Source organism: Etheostoma spectabile, chromosome 12, assembly GCF_008692095.1.
Source record: "Etheostoma spectabile isolate EspeVRDwgs_2016 chromosome 12, UIUC_Espe_1.0, whole genome shotgun sequence".
NCBI classification, from domain to species: domain Eukaryota; kingdom Metazoa; phylum Chordata; class Actinopteri; order Perciformes; family Percidae; genus Etheostoma; species Etheostoma spectabile.
In genome coordinates this window covers 29246625-29263181 of record NC_045744.1, presented here as the reverse complement: position 1 = coordinate 29263181, position 16557 = coordinate 29246625, and the positions used below count along the sequence as shown (strand labels likewise).

The following is a 16557-nucleotide window of genomic DNA, read 5'->3' as shown; positions in this document are numbered from 1 at the left end:
AGCTGATGCAAATTCTCCGCCCCCCTTATCAAATTATTTTTTATGTTGATGGACAGGGTTACACTGTGTGAGAGATTATTTGCTCAAAGTGTGAATGATTTCTCCAAGTGAGAATGTTAGTGTGAAATTGAACACTACAGTAAGCTATATGCCAATGTTGTTTTCAATATATAATAATATTTGGGGCAAAAAGAAATCAAGGGACATTTAGAATAGATCAAAATGTGCAATTAATTGCGATTATATGCAAGTTAACTATGACAATAATGCGATTAATCACGATTAATATTTTAATTGTTTGACAGCACTAATTATAATTAAAGTCAGTAAAAATCACATTTACTAAAGCGCAGATTGCAGAAAAGCACTTTTTAAAACACTGTCTATGAACTCTACTGGACAGTCTTTAAATATGTGTACAGGGAGTATGGCAGTGCTAGCAGTATTGATCCTACAGCTTGACGACGACAGTTGTAGCAATGAAGGAAAAAAAGAAGATTTCAGCTCCGCTGCGACTCTCCGTTTACATTTTTGGTGTAATGTTAGCTTATCCAGTGTGTTTATCAGAGCAGTCAGCCTTGGTCTTGTGCCTAATGCTTGGTGCACATCCGAATAACACTAGCTAAGTATTAATAGCAGTAGCGATATTAATGTACATAGTATGTAGTTTTTTTAAATTTTTATATACATATTCAATTAAATTTTATTTACAGTATCAATTCATAACAAGCGTTATTTCAAGACACTTTACAGATAGAGTAGGTCTAGACCACACTCCAGAATTTACAAGGACTCAACAGTTCTAGTAGTTTCCTCCAGAGCAAGCAACAGTGCGACAGTGGCGAGGAAAAACTTCCTTTTAGGCAGAAACCTCGGTCAGACCCAGGCTCTTGGTAGGCGGCGTCTGACGGGCCGGTTGGGGTTAGAATAAGGGTGGCAATAACAGTCCCAAAAAATAGTTCTTTGTAGCATAGCAGGGCACTGCACAAATTTGACCAATAACTGGAGGTACCCGCGACTTCAACCAATCCCAGCAGTCCCACGTGCCAGACTTTGTATCAGTATGTGACTCTGAGAACCTATGACCAAGCGAGAGTGAGAAAAGGTTGACGTCACATGTACGTCACCAAATTAATTTCCTTGTTTCCGATATGAAGACAATACGCGTGTGACTCTAATATCTCACATTCACCAACAAAATGTACAGTGGAAGGTTGTGCAGAACATTTCTGACTGTCTTGCCAACCTGTATACATTTTAACATCAATATACGGTGTAACGATTTTTCACTCTGAAGCCGCAACTTCAATCTTGTTGGCTCTCTGCAGCGGACGGGGCTGCTGAGTTCCCCCCGCGACCGACGCGCGCGTACGGACACACACACACACACACACACACACACACACACACACACACACACTGAGATAAGAAAACTGAGATAAGACGTACAGGATGACCTAAATTGAGGTAAGTGCAATTATAAGTTAAAGTCCAATAAGTACTTCATTAAACTGTATGTGTGTCCTAGGCCAGGTTAAGAAATTAGCAATGTTAAGATCAACAAGCTACTGACAGAGATGTTCAAATTTGATTAATTCAATAAATAATTATTTTTTTGGTCTTGAATCCAACCACTTTCATTTGCAGCATCCTCAGACTTATTGATAAGGTTACTAGGAAAACTCAGCATTTTTTTTTTTTTTAAAGCTATACAAAAAAAAACAAAAAATCTCTCTTTCTCCTGCAACTTCATTGCAACAAACTTCCAAAAAACATTGCAACTTTTATCGCAATTTTTTATTATGAAACTTCCCGCAACATCAGGCATTTTGGGCTGCAACAATCTTAAAAAAGGCTGCGAAATCCAGGAGGGACTGAGAAATGGTGAAAGGTGTAAACCGACCCCTGGGTATCCTGCTCTTTCTAAAGGAAATGAGGTCATAAGGGGCAAGATTCCAGACCGGCCCATCTGAGCTTTAATTTACCTCCTCTTTCTCTGCTTTGCCCGCCCAGAGAATTTGGCCCACCCATGAGAGAGAGCCATCATGGCTTTCAAACCATCAAATTGGAAGTTGGTCAAGGCCACTTCCCCAGCCTCCAACTGACTGACTGTTTATTTACATGGAGTCTAGTGGGTTTGGTCCATTGTGACATCATGTTAGCTGAATAAAATTAAAACGTTTTGAAATCCCCTCCCCCCTAAAATATAACTGTGAAACGTCTGTCGAAATTAGCTCTCAAACATACCCTGAAACTAAATGAAATTGAGGCTTTGACACAGAAAGTAACATCCGTGAAAACCGACGAATATCAAACATTAAACTAACTTCACCCCGATGTTTACTAAACTAAACATTACTAACTTATTTCATGTTTATTTGGCTGAAAAACCTTTTGAAAACTGTTAGAAATCCATAACTAACGTCGCGTTTGATCGGATCGCTAAAGGAAGGAGGCTGAGGGTCGAATTGCGAATTAAGAAAAGGTTTAATGCAACAGCAGTGATGAAGATGATAAGACAAAGACAATCAGACAAAACAAACATAATAACACTGCAGCTGACAGCGGACTGGATTCATGCTGCCCCCATGATGGAGTCACGTGAAACCAGTCCTGAATATTCATGTATGCCCTGCACCTGGGGGCGGTTCCTTTTCCGCCTGGTGCATTCAGATCCATTATCATTGGTCTGCCGTTGTCATGACAGCATGCCGAGTGCATCTTCGCTGTCCAATGAGAGTAAACATGCCGCTAAACTCTGCCCCTTTGGGGGTCATTTTGGTTAAAGAACAAATGGGTCTGTCGTGTAAATGTGAAATTCTAACATAATCAACATTGTATTGTCTTAGCCCAGACTAAGACCCCAGGGGACAGGAGACAGCAGGTCCCCTCCTGGCGTTGTAGCAGGAAGCTCCTTTCCATATGTTAAATGCCAGACTTGACCAGATGTATAGTATGGGTTTTGTTTCGCTGTTGTATAGTATTTGTTTCGCTGTGTATAGTATTGTTGCTGTGTTGATTTGTTTGCTGTATAGTATTGTGTTTGCTGTTGTATAGTATTTGTTTTGTATAGATTTGTTTCGCTGTTGTATAGTTTTGTTTTGCTGTTGTATAGATTTGTTTTTGTATAGTATTTGTTCGCTGTTGTATAGTATTTGTTTTGATAGTATTGTTCGCTTTTGTTTTTTTTTTTTGTTTGTTTTTGTTTGCTGTTGTATAGTATTTGTTTGCTGTTGTATAGTATTTGTTTTGTGTTGTTATTTGTTTGTTGTACAGTATTGTTTTGTATAGTATTTGTTTCGCTGTGTATAGTATTGTTTTTGCTGTTGATAGTATTTGTTGTGTGGTGTATAGTATTGTTGCTGTTGTATAGTATTTGTTTCCTTGTATAGTATTGTTCGCGTTGTATAGTATTTGTTTTGCTGTTGTATAGGATTTGTTTTGTGTTGTGTAGTATTTGTTTGCTGTTGTATAGTATTTGTTTGCTGTTGTATAGTATTTGTTTTGCTGTTGTATAGTATTTGTTTCGCTGTTTGTAGTATTTGTTTCGCTGTTGTGGGTAGTATTTGTTTGCTGTTGTATAGGATTTGTTTTGCTGTTGATAGTATTTGTTTGGTGTGATAGTATGTTTTGCTGGTGTATAGTATTGTTTTGCTGTGTATAGTATGTGTTTTGCTGTTCTTAATTCATGAACTCCCTGTGCGGCGTCCTTGAGTGCAAAGAAGAAAGGCGTCTTTAAATAAAATGTATTATTATTATTATTATTATTATTATTATTATTAGATCAATTCTTTACAGTCAGAGAAATAGAGAGGGAAGGTGAGGAACAAATGGCCATCTTGAGTTCTTCACAAACAAAATGCAAAATAATCCCATCCTGACTGCATCATACATAGTTTATAACTTTTTTTATAACTCAACAAACCCTTTTGTAATCATAGTTAAACTAATGACGTGCGTAGCCTACTCACCTATCCTGTGTAACTTGACTTCGGGTGTCCCAACGAGCTGCAGCAGTCTGCGCTGCCGAGCGATCTCCTCCTTGTACTCGGCGATAGTGTCTTCAACTGCTCGGACGATTTCTTCAGCAGCAGCAGTTAGTCGCTCGGTGACAAACTCTCTCAGAGACTCAACTGGACACATCGTTGCTTAGTTTCAGCTGAAAGAACGACGGGCACTTGTGTTGTTTACTTCCGCTGGGTGTCACACGGATTCAGTTCCGACGGTGAAAGTGCGGGAGCCTTTTGTTCTGCTTTCAACTGATGGCATTTTATGCAAACTTGTGTGTTTAACATCTGCAGTAAGGATGTGTATCGATAAGGTTTATTTGAGGGCGTTCTGCTCATTTATTTACTAACATATTTAATGATTCTTAAATCATTAAATATATTTAATGATTCTTTGCTCCTGTCGTGTCCCTCGCTTTACTTCAGTAGCAGATTGGGAGGACTTCCATAGAGAACTGGTTGTTAAAGTCTACATAAAGCTGAAATACTGAATCTTAGTGCAAACAGACTATAATGGTCGAACTGGATTGATATTCTGAGTCAATTTGTCGAGTTGTGAACGTTTTTCACTAAGATGTTCATATCAGCTTTTTCTGAAAGTTTCTGCTTAAATTAACGTGAGCAGTAGGCTACGGCCTTTTATCACAGGAAATACTTATGAAGCACATATGTGTATAAATAGTTAAAGTTATCATGTTTATTCGTTTTTGTTATCTGCACTTTACCTTATCTGGTTCAGGCTGAACGGCCATTACAGAGCTGTCAGACAGGGACACTCAGTGGCAGGTTGGTGAGTTGTGTTCAGCCCACAGACATTCACACAGACATGTCTAATAAAGTTAGACATATATAAAGTTCAGAAGCAGCAAACACACCATAAATATTATTGAAAAGTCCAGATCAAGAGTAGTTTTGGAGGCATTCAACAGCAGAACCAAGAAAAGGAGGCAGCTTTAATAATCCAGCCAGCAGCAGGGTTAGATGGATCTAGGTCCTGGGCCCATTTCAGGAAGGAGGTTTAACAAACTCTGAAACAGCCGATTTGAGTTGGTTCAATCACCTCAGAGTAGGTTCACTCAGAGTTAAGCGTGTGCACCACCACTGAATGGAGCCATGAAACTATGATTCACCATGGTAACACCCACAAACAAACTAGTCAGCGGAATACTCACACACACAGCAAGTTTGAACATATATATTGTTAAAAAAAAAACACAACGGCTGCTGCAAAAGAGAGAGAATTTGCATGCGAAAATTGCTTCCAGAGTAAATGCGTTAGTCCAATATAGTTTATTAATATCAGATTTCTATTCAATTTCATTTTATTTATAGTATCAATTCATAACAAGACTTATCTCAAGACACTTTACAGCTAGAGTAGGTCTAGAGCACACTGTATAAATTACAATGACCCAACAATTCTAGTAATTCCCACAAGAGCAAGCATTTGTTGTGACAGTGTCAAGGAAAAACTCCCTTTAGGAAGAAACCTTGGTCAGACCCAGGCTCTTGGTAGGCGGTGTCTGACAGGGCTGGTTGGGGGTGTTATAAGTATAATATTACTGGTGAAATGGTATTGAACCTAGGCCTACAATCTATTTCATTTAGGTGTAATCCTGCGGGCAAAAAAGTACTAGGCCTACTAATCCCATTCTGAGGCTGCAGCACCATCAATGAACAGAATTATAATTCATAATCTTTTACTGTGGCCCTCCTCTGCACCCCCTCTGAGGTGCTTTAAGTGCCAGAGATATGGGCATGTGGCAGCTCTGTGTAATAGTAAGAGAAGATGTAGACAATGTTAAAAGGAGCACGACAGAAAAGAATGTACCGATCATGTGAAATGTTGTAACTGTGGGGAGAGCATCCAGCTTTGGGTTTTTGGATCCAGGGTTTGTCAAATGTATGTCAATGCAGAACATGTGGAGAGAATAAAAAAAGAGAGGAAAAATAACATATGCAGAGGCAGTGAGAAGGGTGAAATAAAAATGATGGGGTAAGTCAAGATTGAGTGCAGATCAAAGGTAAAATGGAAGTCAACCGATAGAGTTGATACAATGACGAAGATAAAATGTACAGCAGACACAAAAGAATATGATGGTGATTAGTGTCTTTTGCATTATGTTTTACATAATGCAATGAAACGCTAGGAGCCTTATATTCAATCTCCATTGAATAAGAGTCATTGACAACAAACTAAAGCGTTACATGATGAATAAACAAACATGACTAAAGTATTTTTTGTTGTCTTATTTTCAGGGTATCATACAAATCACAATATCAATATTCTGCAGGGTCTTTTCTCAATAACATATAATAAGATAATTCTGAAGCACCAAGATAGATACAAATAAACTCTGGTATAAGGGCTACAAAACAACAAGCCAAAATGTTCCTCACAAACAAAAAAAATGTGACAGCAAACTTATTAATGAATGATGAATGAGTCATGTCTTTACATAACACTCGACTCATTACAGCCTCTGTCAGCATCAGTGTTGCCAATCAGTGGCCAGACAGGTGGTGCTTTGATTGACAGGTGTGATGTGATTCTAAGCATCCCCAACTAATATTGACAAATAGCTCCGTGTGTGCAGCATCGTGAAGTGGAGCGGCGCAAAATGAGCTTTAATAACTGCCAGTTATTACAGCTCTGACTCGTGTGGTTTGTAGATGAGCTGAATATATTGTTGTTGTTGCTCAAGGTGAACATCTCTAAACATATTTATAGGAAAAATGTTTGTAAAAGTGCATTACAAGTGTATATTTACATAACCTGGACATCAGGAGAGCTTTGCTTCTGCTCTTTCTAATCACCTGAAGGAAACTCAAACAAGTGAAAAAAGTGAATAAATTCTGTTGGATCTCAAACATGTGGTTAGAAAAAAAGTTTTGTCTTGTCATTACCCCCCTTGCTATCTTAGCATTGATTTTTCCTCTAACTGCACATACTATTGTTTGCCCTTTGACATCAACCATGCAGAGTATCTGTCATTTTCCCAATGGAGAAAAAACAAATGGTTACAGTTCATAGATTTATGTTTGGATTGATGTCCAAATTCTCAGGACACTTTAATAATTGTTTTCTTAATGCATTGTGTTCTGCAGATTTCAGTTTTTCCTGGTACTGTAAAGAGGTGTTGAGTGGTCTCCTAGCGCCACCCGGTGGTAATTATTTATTTTGCTTTAGATGCAAAACACTACAACATTCCGTATAATCTCTCTTCCTGAGTTCGTGGATGTCTGAATTTTCTGCTCAGCAAAACCTGTTTCCACTTCATGTATTTACATGTGTGAGCAAAACTTGTGTACTAAAAAACTTTCATTATAACGTATTTTTAATAACGTAGTCTCAATCAGATCGAGGTCTCCTTTGCAAGCAGGACCAGCAGGATACATATAGCACAGATAAGACACAGACAGAAATATTCACACTTACGTATAAAAGGTCAAAATTAATTTTAAATTAATTATATGGGATGTGACTTTTGAGCTTCAATGTCCATTGCGGTTTGTTCCATTTATAAGGTGCAACTTAATGGACGGTAGTCTCTCCAAGATCATGATTTGTAGAGTATCAAGAGTATCAAGTACTGGGATTTCAACAGTAGTTTTAAATTTGATAAGAGATTTGATGTAACAATAGCATGTTCTCTTAGTGTTGCTATTGACGACAATCCTACTTTCTCATAAAGTCACAATGAATATAACTTTCTCTGTTGTATAAAGCAGTTCAGAACACAAACAGCTGAAATGGAGCTGCATCCAGCTCACCTTCAGTTCCTTTTGCTTTGTCTCTGAATGGTGACCATTCTTTCAATGCACTGGCATTGAATTATCAAATAAACTATGCAAGACTTACTTTCACTTTTTTTTTTATTTCTGCACGTTACTACGTCAAATACTAGGATGTTTTTGCTTTCAAGTCTCGGTAAGTCATCCACCCCCAGTTCTACTCCGCTTTCTAATACAGGCAAAAATTCTCAAAATTAAATGAGTAAGTAAGTCAAAATTAAGTCATATCCGAGGCACTCTGGCTTAGATTTCTAAGTGACTAAATGTCATACTATCCTTACGTAAAACATGCAGCTAGAAGTTTTTTTCCATAATAATTTCTACAATAATAATTTTTTTATCCCAGTAGGAGTGATAGTGATAGAGTAGGAGGCTAAGTAGAAGTAAAACAAGCAACTCACAAATGCTTTCTTATATTTTATTGTGATGGGGAGTCATAAAAATGGAGCAAAACTAAAATAAAAACAATACGAAAAGACAGTGGATTTACAAAGGGTGAGGACAGAACAATGTGATATGCAGCCTTCGACAGTACAATGGAACAAGTTGGCACAGAACAGAAAACAGGGTGGCGGGACCATCGGAATTTGGCTTCGAAATAAAAAGGGAGGCTTCATAACAAGATCCTTCATTAAAACGGCGACGACTCATGCTTTTAAAATCACAGAGTTTTAGAATTCAGTAGCTTCATAGCGACGCAGAGTGGATGCACATGTAACAAGTTTCTATTTCTCACTTCATTCCTGTCTTTTTCTCTCTTTTTTTAGCTTAAAACAGAAGTCATGTTTTATCTTTTTATGTTTTTTTTTGTTAAAACAAACTTCAGTTCCCAGAACCACATGTTGGGTTTTTTTTGTTTGTCTTGAGGTTATTTTCATACTAAAATATATTATTGTATCATTTCAAACTACATTAATGTACACTACAATGTGTAATAAATAACCATAAAAGAAAATATAAAAATAAGACACAAATATAAAAAAGTCTTCTAAAAACTAAACAGGTACATTTTTTTTAATCTGTGAAAAGGGTTCTAATACTGCCATTGTCGAAAAATTATACAGAGGACACACATTTTTTTTTAAAACAGACTAACATTATAAACACTGTTCGGTAAAACCAACTGAAAACACTTTGACAGAGACCACATTCACTAACGTTTGCTACCTAAAGTGCGGGACAGCTTTTTCTTTCTTTTTTTAACCATCTAAAAACAAGTGCACAAGTTTGGCTGAATTTAATAGTAAATACTTCTGTCTCCATTTTACTTCAAATTCATCTTGGTTTTGTTTATTTTTTGTATTTCTTTCCGAGCCAACCAGGTGGAGCAGAGTGTCTTAAGCTTCAAATATTTAAATCTACAGAAAACGGAATTTTTTTAAACTGAAAGTTCAACATATTAAATATCGCTTCTTCTAAACACTTTTACCATCATCGGGAAATGAGTTTACAAGGCATTTCAAATCCACAGGTAAGCTCAGTCTGGACTGTATTTCTCAACAGTTCCCACACGTTCCTCTGCTTCAAAAGGTCTTTACTTTTTAACGACAATTTAAAGATTTTGGACATTGTGTAGCTAGGACTCTGTTTATTATTGTGAACGGATTATATTTGGGTTTTAAATTTGTGTTCAGACACAGTTAGACATTTAAAGGCACCATCCTGGCCCCTGGGAAATTTTATTTGGCCTTTTACACTATTTATTGTCATTGAATAGACTTAACAATTAATCAATTTTTTTCAAAAAAAGAAATTTGTCAGAAAAATGAATGACCAACATTGATAGTCTAGAAGCCCTAATACTGTGAAGCCCTAACAAGTGGTCAAAATACTTTTTTAGGCCTTTTTAGGCAAATATTTAAATTCACACAGGATGCATCTTTCAGCTAAAAACGAGCTGTTCTGTGCAAGTCGACAAACATTAGTCAATATGGGTCTTGTGTAGGTAACAGAGGGACAGAATACTGGCTACATGTGTAAAGAAGAAATTATAACACTGTTCAATGGCACTTTTAACAGCACACAGGTCTTGCATAAGGCTGGAGGCATTAGGGTGGAGCAGGGAACAGCCCCGGTCCTTCACGTACAGTATGACTTCATTATTAAGCTAACAACACTGAAACTTTAAGATCAACCAAAATAAGGAGAAACTCGGTAAGAATGGGCGCGTGCGTTTCCCGAACCACAGCGGAGCCAGGCGAGAATCTTGAACTGGAGACTCCACCTGTGCAGGCTACGCCGGGTAGCGAAAACACAGGCCCCTGATGCTGGCTTTAAGGTTGTAACTCCACCTTCCCTGATAGGGCAAATTTGGTTATGGCGTACAGAAGCCGACGTCTCATCCCAGACTCCCCATCCCACAATCCTCCCCAAGAATACTTTGTTTTCCTTAAGGCTAACAGTCAAACTGAAAACTAAAGTAATGCTAACTAGCCAACGCTAACACAAACAACATCTTGCTAGCTAGTGTACGTATATAACACTGAAGGGCATACGATGCATGAGGCATGTATCCATAGGTAAACCAGGAATACTGTAGTGCAGAGGTTTTTGTTCGTAGAACTCAATAAAATACTGATTTAGGAAACTTCATTGGCAATAAAAAGGTATAGAAATCTCTCATCTTTACAGGTTAAAATGTTTTCAAACCAAATTAGTAACACTGACCAAATGAAAACAGACAAACAAACAAAACAACCTGGTATGTCTCAGTAACAAGTCTAACACGTTGATGGGTGAATTCTGCTTTAAAATCTGGACTTCTATAAACAATTTTAACACTGATATTTCATTTCCACAAGAAAAAAGTCACTATTTTTTTGTTTTGTTTTTCTTCAAGTTCAGGCACACCTAGGTTTTTGTACACAGTAGTGAACCGTTAAGATCAAGCAACCACCGTGACTTTCTCGACTTTTCTGCGGCTTTGTCTGAATTAACTCGAAATGTCATAACCGAGGCATTATGAGCTGTCCCAAAGAGATTTTACATCATTTTATTTGGCGTTTGTCACCACTTCCTCTGTGGATTCAGCGCTGCCTGAGCCCTCCCTGATGCTTTTGTCTGTATTTGCTTCACAGTCTGCCAATTCCTCTGTATCCTCGCTAGTCGCTTCCTCCTTCTCTTCAGCCGCTTCCTCCTTCTCTTCAACCGCTTCCTCCTTCTCTTCAGCGGCTTGCTCCTTCTCTTCAACCGCTTCCTCCTTCTCTTCAGCGGCTTGCTCCTTCTCTTCAGCCGCTTGCTCCTTCTCTTCAGTCGTTTCCTCCTGCTCTTCAGTCATTTCCTCGTTCTCTTCAGTCGTTTCCTCCTGCTCTTCAGTCATTTCCTCGTTCTCTTCAGTCGTTTCCTCCTGCTCTTCAGTCGTTTCCTCCTTCTCTTCAGTTTTTTCATCCGTCTCTTCAGTTGTTTCCTCCGTCTCTTTGTCCTCCACGTGACCGTCCTCAAGCTCAACCTCCACCACGTCACAAACAAACTCGTTGTCCACCTTGTCTCCATCTGTCTCTTCCTCCCCGGCCGTGTCTTCCTCCGCCATCTCCTCGCCGTCCTCGTCTTCCTCAAAGTTGCCCTCGTAGATCTCGCACTCGCCGTCGTCCACCTGAACCACCCGGATGTCGTCCATGCACATGGCTTCGTCGTCCTCGTCCTCGCTCTCCCTCTCGTCTGAGTCCATTTGGGAGGGCGGGGTTGTGGTCCGGCTGTCTGACTGCGGGCCGGCGCCAAGGGGGCTGCCAAGCTCCGACTGAGCCTCGCGTGGTCCCGAGCCGGAGCTCGGCCCGTCCTTCTTGCAGTAGGAGTAGCGGTGGTTCATGTGCTGGGAGTATGAGCCCGAGTGGGAGAAACGCTTCCCGCACTTATCGCACTGGTAGGGTTTCTCACCGGAGTGCAGCCGCGAGTGCTCGATCAGGTGGTGTTTGTGTTTGAAGGCCTTCTTGCAGATGCTGCACTCGTGGGGCCGCTTTCCTGCACATGACACAACACAGAGTCAGAGAAATATACATATCAAAGAAATATACATATAAGTGAAGTGCCAGTACCTAAAAAGTGTTTGTTAGATGTCTTGGAGTGGTTTATGGATTATTGTAAGGCTCCGGCCCCCACAAGAAAACCACAAGAAAACATCACAAAAACCTCTAACGGTGGTTGTGAGATGATTTAATAGAATAAGATAAAACTGTGTTTATTAAGTGTTTCCTCTTGTCTCTTTCTTTTTTCCACCAAGACATTTTTCAACGTTTTCAAAGCTGAAACAATTAGTTGATAAATCGATTAGTTGATTGGCAGAAAAACAACTGGCAACCATTTTGATAAGGAATCAATCAAATTCATTTTTCAAAAACAAAGGCCAAACATTGCTTAGGTCCAGCTTCTAAATTATGAGGAGTTGCTGATTTTCTTTGTTTAATGTAATAATAAAGTGTTTTGGGATGTTGTTTTGGGATGTTGGCTGTACAAAAAAATAAACAATTTGATATCATCATCTTGGGCTTTGGAAAACTGTGATTGAGCTTTTTTTTACATAATTTTCTGACTTTTAAGGTCAAATGATTAATTGATCAATCTTGATATTAAGCATATAAATATTTTAAGGGTTCACAGGCCAAAAAGGGTGGCAGCCACTGCTCTAAGGGGAAAAAAAGCAAATGCTCAACCTACTCTATCTTTAAGGGGATCCTGATATTATGACACTGTAAAAAAATATTATAACATTATAAGACATCATGTGAAATGATACTGGTTACTCTCTTAAAGCATCATTCTCCTTTCTTCAGTTGAGAAGGTATACAAAGTAGTTCACAGTGGAGGTAAACAAGAGTTACAAACTGGAAATCTGGCCTGGCAAGGTAATTGCTGACTCATAGGTGTAAAGAAAGCCCTTAAAGACTCTCAATAAACAAAAGTGATGTATTATATATGTATGTAAGACATAGCCTGTGACTTTGTGTCTATAGTTTATTTTTATGTGGATGTTGTCATGGCTGAACCATCTCATACTTGGGGTCCGTTTCAGAAAGCAGCTTTAGTGAAAACTCTTGGTGTTCTGTTTCAGAAATGGAGGTTAATCAAACCTGAGAGAGAGGAGTAACTCCAGCCCGTTTCAGAAGGAGAGGTAACTTAACCTCAGAGTCAATTACTATGGTAACTGAGCCTGTGACCCTAAATGGTCGGGAGCCGGTTTTCTTCAATAAACCTCAAGTTTCTCTCAGTCTCCTCCCTCTGACACAGCGCTCTTTTATTTCCTCATTCATTCATTCAGTCTGTATTGGGCGCATTTTAGCGCAGTTTGTTATCTGCATGAATAAAAAAAAGTGGTGGTTTAATAACCATGATAGGCATGTTTTTGTTCTGAACATGGCATTTCCTTGTGTTGATGAAGAAGATGTATTACTTCGCAGGGAGTTAAACATAAGTCGGGAGATGATATTGAGGCTCGTCTATTGATGCATTTTCATTTCCAGATAACCTTATCCGTCCTCATATCACTAACGTCTCCCATCGTGGACACGCTCTTACATCCCAGCACATTCTTTGCGTCGCATTATGTTTTTTTGCAAATGGTAGTTTCTTTACAATATTGTTAATGCGGAGCATATCAGTAAAGCCACCGTAGGAAAGCGCCGTCAGAAGAATGTGTATGCTCTGAAACGTGTTTTAAACGTTTGTGTAGAGTTCCCTGGACACAAACCAGAAAGAGACATTAAAAATAAATGATTATTGTAAACCATAATTCAGTTAATAATAGTGCTGCAACCTCAGAATGGGATTAGTAGTAGCCTACTTTTTTGCCTGCAGGATTGCACTTAACTGAAATTATAGGTGTAGCCTACTACCATTCCAGTTTTCACGAGTAAAATTATAGGTTACCTGTGAATATGCGTTAATATGAAATTCAATGTGTGAGCTCTAATATAGTTATATTAGAGTTGGTCAAGCAGCAATTTTCTCCCACACCAATTCTTGCTATTTTACTGCAGCAGCTTTTTTTAAACAAAATACATGTTCAAAGTCGCTGTATGTGCGCATGAGTATTTCCAAAGACCAGTTTGTTTGTGCATGGTGAATCGTAGCATCATGGCTTCATTCATGATGCCATTTTGTTGTGGTGGTGCACGTGCTTAACCTACTTGGAGTTGATTGAACCAACTCAAATCAACTGAATCAATGTTTCAAAGTTTCCCATGTCAGGGTAAATGAACTCAAAGATGAAGGTTAGACTTAGAGTTTGTTAAATCTTCTTCCTGAAACGGACCCCTGTGCTGTGTAGCACACAGCTAACTGCTAACAGTTAACAGTAGTTAATAAAACCATTGTGATGATGAAGTGAAAATAACAAATATGGTTTATTCACCTCAAGAGTCTCATCTGGATAAATACGGATGTCAACACTTTCTGAGCTGGTAATTGTAAATTCCAGCTGTCCAATAAAAGTTACAATCACACTAAGTATAACAAATTTAATAAGAGATGAAATCACATGTAAAGTCAAGGCCTTAAAAACTACCTCTGGGCATAAAAAGGAAAACCTTGCTGAATAAAAAACCTATACTATTCAAATGATTACATTACCGAGCAAATAAAGATTTGATGAATGTGATTATATATTATTATTATTATTATATATACGTGGGAAATGTATTAATTTAATTGTGTACGGCATACCCGTGTGTTCATATTTGTGCCTAAGCAGGGAGCTGCCCTTCTGGAAGACTTTGGAGCAAAGGTCACACGGGTAGACGCCGTTTTCCAGCCGCCGCTTCTTCATCAGCGTGGCTGAGTCAGAGTCATTCTGCTCTTCCACTGTGGAGACGGCGTCCAAGCTGCTCTCCGGCCTCTTCCCCTGCTGTAAACAGAATAAAATGACATTTGTATTTGTTGTGGTCAAATACTGTAATGGCATGTAATGGCTGTAATGGCATTTTGGCAGAGGGAAATAATCCTAAAAGTAAAGAAAAAGAGCTCAGTGATGGTCACAGTTTCAATCTGGGGCTTCACAATATATTGTTTTCTTTATCATCATGGCAATATCAACTGGCGCAATAAACCATCATCATCTTGGGCTTTGGAAAACTGTGATTGAGCTTTTTTTTTTTCACTCAGCAATCTAGTGTTTGTAAAAAAAAAAATATTGTTAGAAAACTACACATTAAAAGTAACTCATTCTTTTTTTTAAGTGTCTTTTATATTCAATTCAATGTTATATTAGTTTAACAAAATAATGTTGTAAATGATTTCCTGTCCTTTGTTTTCAATTAGACAAGCAATATGTCGTATTTTAGCAGAATAGTGAAAGTAGCACCACTGAGTAAACTTTACTATCTGCTTATGTATCGCAAAAAATATGGCTATCACAATGTTCAACGTTATTGCTTATTTTCCTCATTCTTTGTCTTTGTGAGCTATCTAGATGTTAGCTCTAAACCCATGTGTTAAATTGTTTTTTATAGTGTAATGTCATTTTGTTTTTGAATGACTTTTTCTTGTTTTTTATGGTTCTTTTCCTTGTTATTTTGTTTATACATGTTAGTTTATGTTTCCTTTCTCTTCCTGTACGTGTCATGAAATGTTCTAATATTGTCTGATTTCATGTTTTTTTTGGACCCTAGGATGACTAGCTGGTTGTTTAGGCTTCAGCAAATGGGGAGCCTTATAATAAACTAAAGTAAACAAGTAAAATAGCTTAGAAATAGGTAATTCAAATGAATTGCCCAAAGATGAAATGTTGTTTTGTAGTAATAATAATGTTTAATACTACCAACCGTGTGGCCGTTCAGTACAACAGTCTTTGCTCCGGTGGTGCTGCCGGCCGTAGTGGCGTAGGTATAGGTAAGCTGGGGGATGAGGATGGTGCGTTTGGTCGTGGTGTTGATGGCGCTGAGACAGCCCACCGCGCCCTGACCAGCAATTGCCACTAACGTGGGAAGCTGTGTGGTAGTGACGATGTTGACGGGCCCTCCGGTCTTGTTGACGTAGAAGGTTCGCCCGTCCAGCTGCTCCTTCCTAAGGCAGGTCAGGTTCAGGGGGTGCTCCTGCTGCTTGGTGGGGGGCTGGGCTGTCTCCAATACTGCTGCAATGTGTTTAGGGAGGGAGAGGTCGAGCGGCTCGGCCTGGGAGTCCGGGGCGTCCGGGTCTTCTGGTTCGCTCTTAACGATGACAAGGTCCCCGGCGTTGAGGCTTAGTGGTGAGGAGTCTGACAGAGACACGCTGCCAGATTCAGATGAGGCTTTGTTGGAGGTTTCTTGGGAGCTGTCCTCCTCTGCCTCACTGTTGTGATTCGAAGCATCCTCCGAGCTGAGACTTGTGGTTTCAGTCTTTCTGGAAACCATTGTAGCGACCCTGCGATATTTGCCCACATTTTTCCCAGAGTTCATCTTGGCAAACCACTTTCTGACCACATCCACGGGAATCCTGACAGACTCTGAGATCTTGGACAACTCCTTCTCGCTGGGTTTGGCATTGGAGGCAAAGTAGGTCTTGAGGAGAGAGAGCAGGTCGTCCACAGGTGGCTCCTCCAGTGTCACCCCTGCCTCGCTGAGCAGAGCGGCGAACGAGGGGTCCAACGCAGCCGAGTCAACGGCCTCCCCGTTGGCTGCTTTGCGGTGCTGGAGGAGGTGTAGCGCCTCCAGGTTGTCGGGACAGTCATCGCAGAGTAAACACGAACTGGAGCTGTTGACTTTTGGCATGTGAGCTATTTGGGCGTATGAAGTCTTGACAGGTTCCATTTCTGTCTTCGTGGCTGTCTTTGTCTCCATGTCTGGGATGG

General features: G+C 39.4%; 2 protein-coding genes across 10 annotated transcripts in view; both read right to left on the bottom strand.

The window, feature by feature from the left end:
• LOC116698908 (zinc finger protein 501-like) overlaps positions 1–4198 on the bottom strand; it is a 39167-nt gene extending 34969 nt beyond the window's left edge. For all 6 annotated transcript variants that reach the window (XM_032531141.1, XM_032531139.1, XM_032531140.1 and 3 more), the window contains exon 1: positions 3972–4198. In XM_032531141.1, the coding sequence (XP_032387032.1) occupies positions 3972–4143 (172 nt within the window). In that variant the 5' untranslated portion in view covers positions 4144–4198. The remainder of the gene's footprint in view (positions 1–3971) is intronic.
• A 4008-nt stretch (positions 4199–8206) lies between these two features.
• LOC116698907 (zinc finger E-box-binding homeobox 1) overlaps positions 8207–16557 on the bottom strand; it is a 98426-nt gene continuing 90075 nt past the window's right edge. For 3 of the 4 annotated variants that reach the window (XM_032531131.1, XM_032531133.1, XM_032531132.1), the window contains exons 6-8: positions 15554–16557; positions 14457–14637; positions 8207–11759 (exon numbers count right to left, since the gene is read on the bottom strand). The exon at positions 15554–16557 is cut by the window's right edge and continues 795 nt beyond it. In XM_032531131.1, coding sequence (XP_032387022.1) covers positions 10795–11759; positions 14457–14637; positions 15554–16557 — 2150 coding nt within the window. In that variant the 3' untranslated portion in view covers positions 8207–10794. The remainder of the gene's footprint in view (positions 11760–14456; positions 14638–15553) is intronic. The other variant, XM_032531134.1, reaches the window with a different exon arrangement.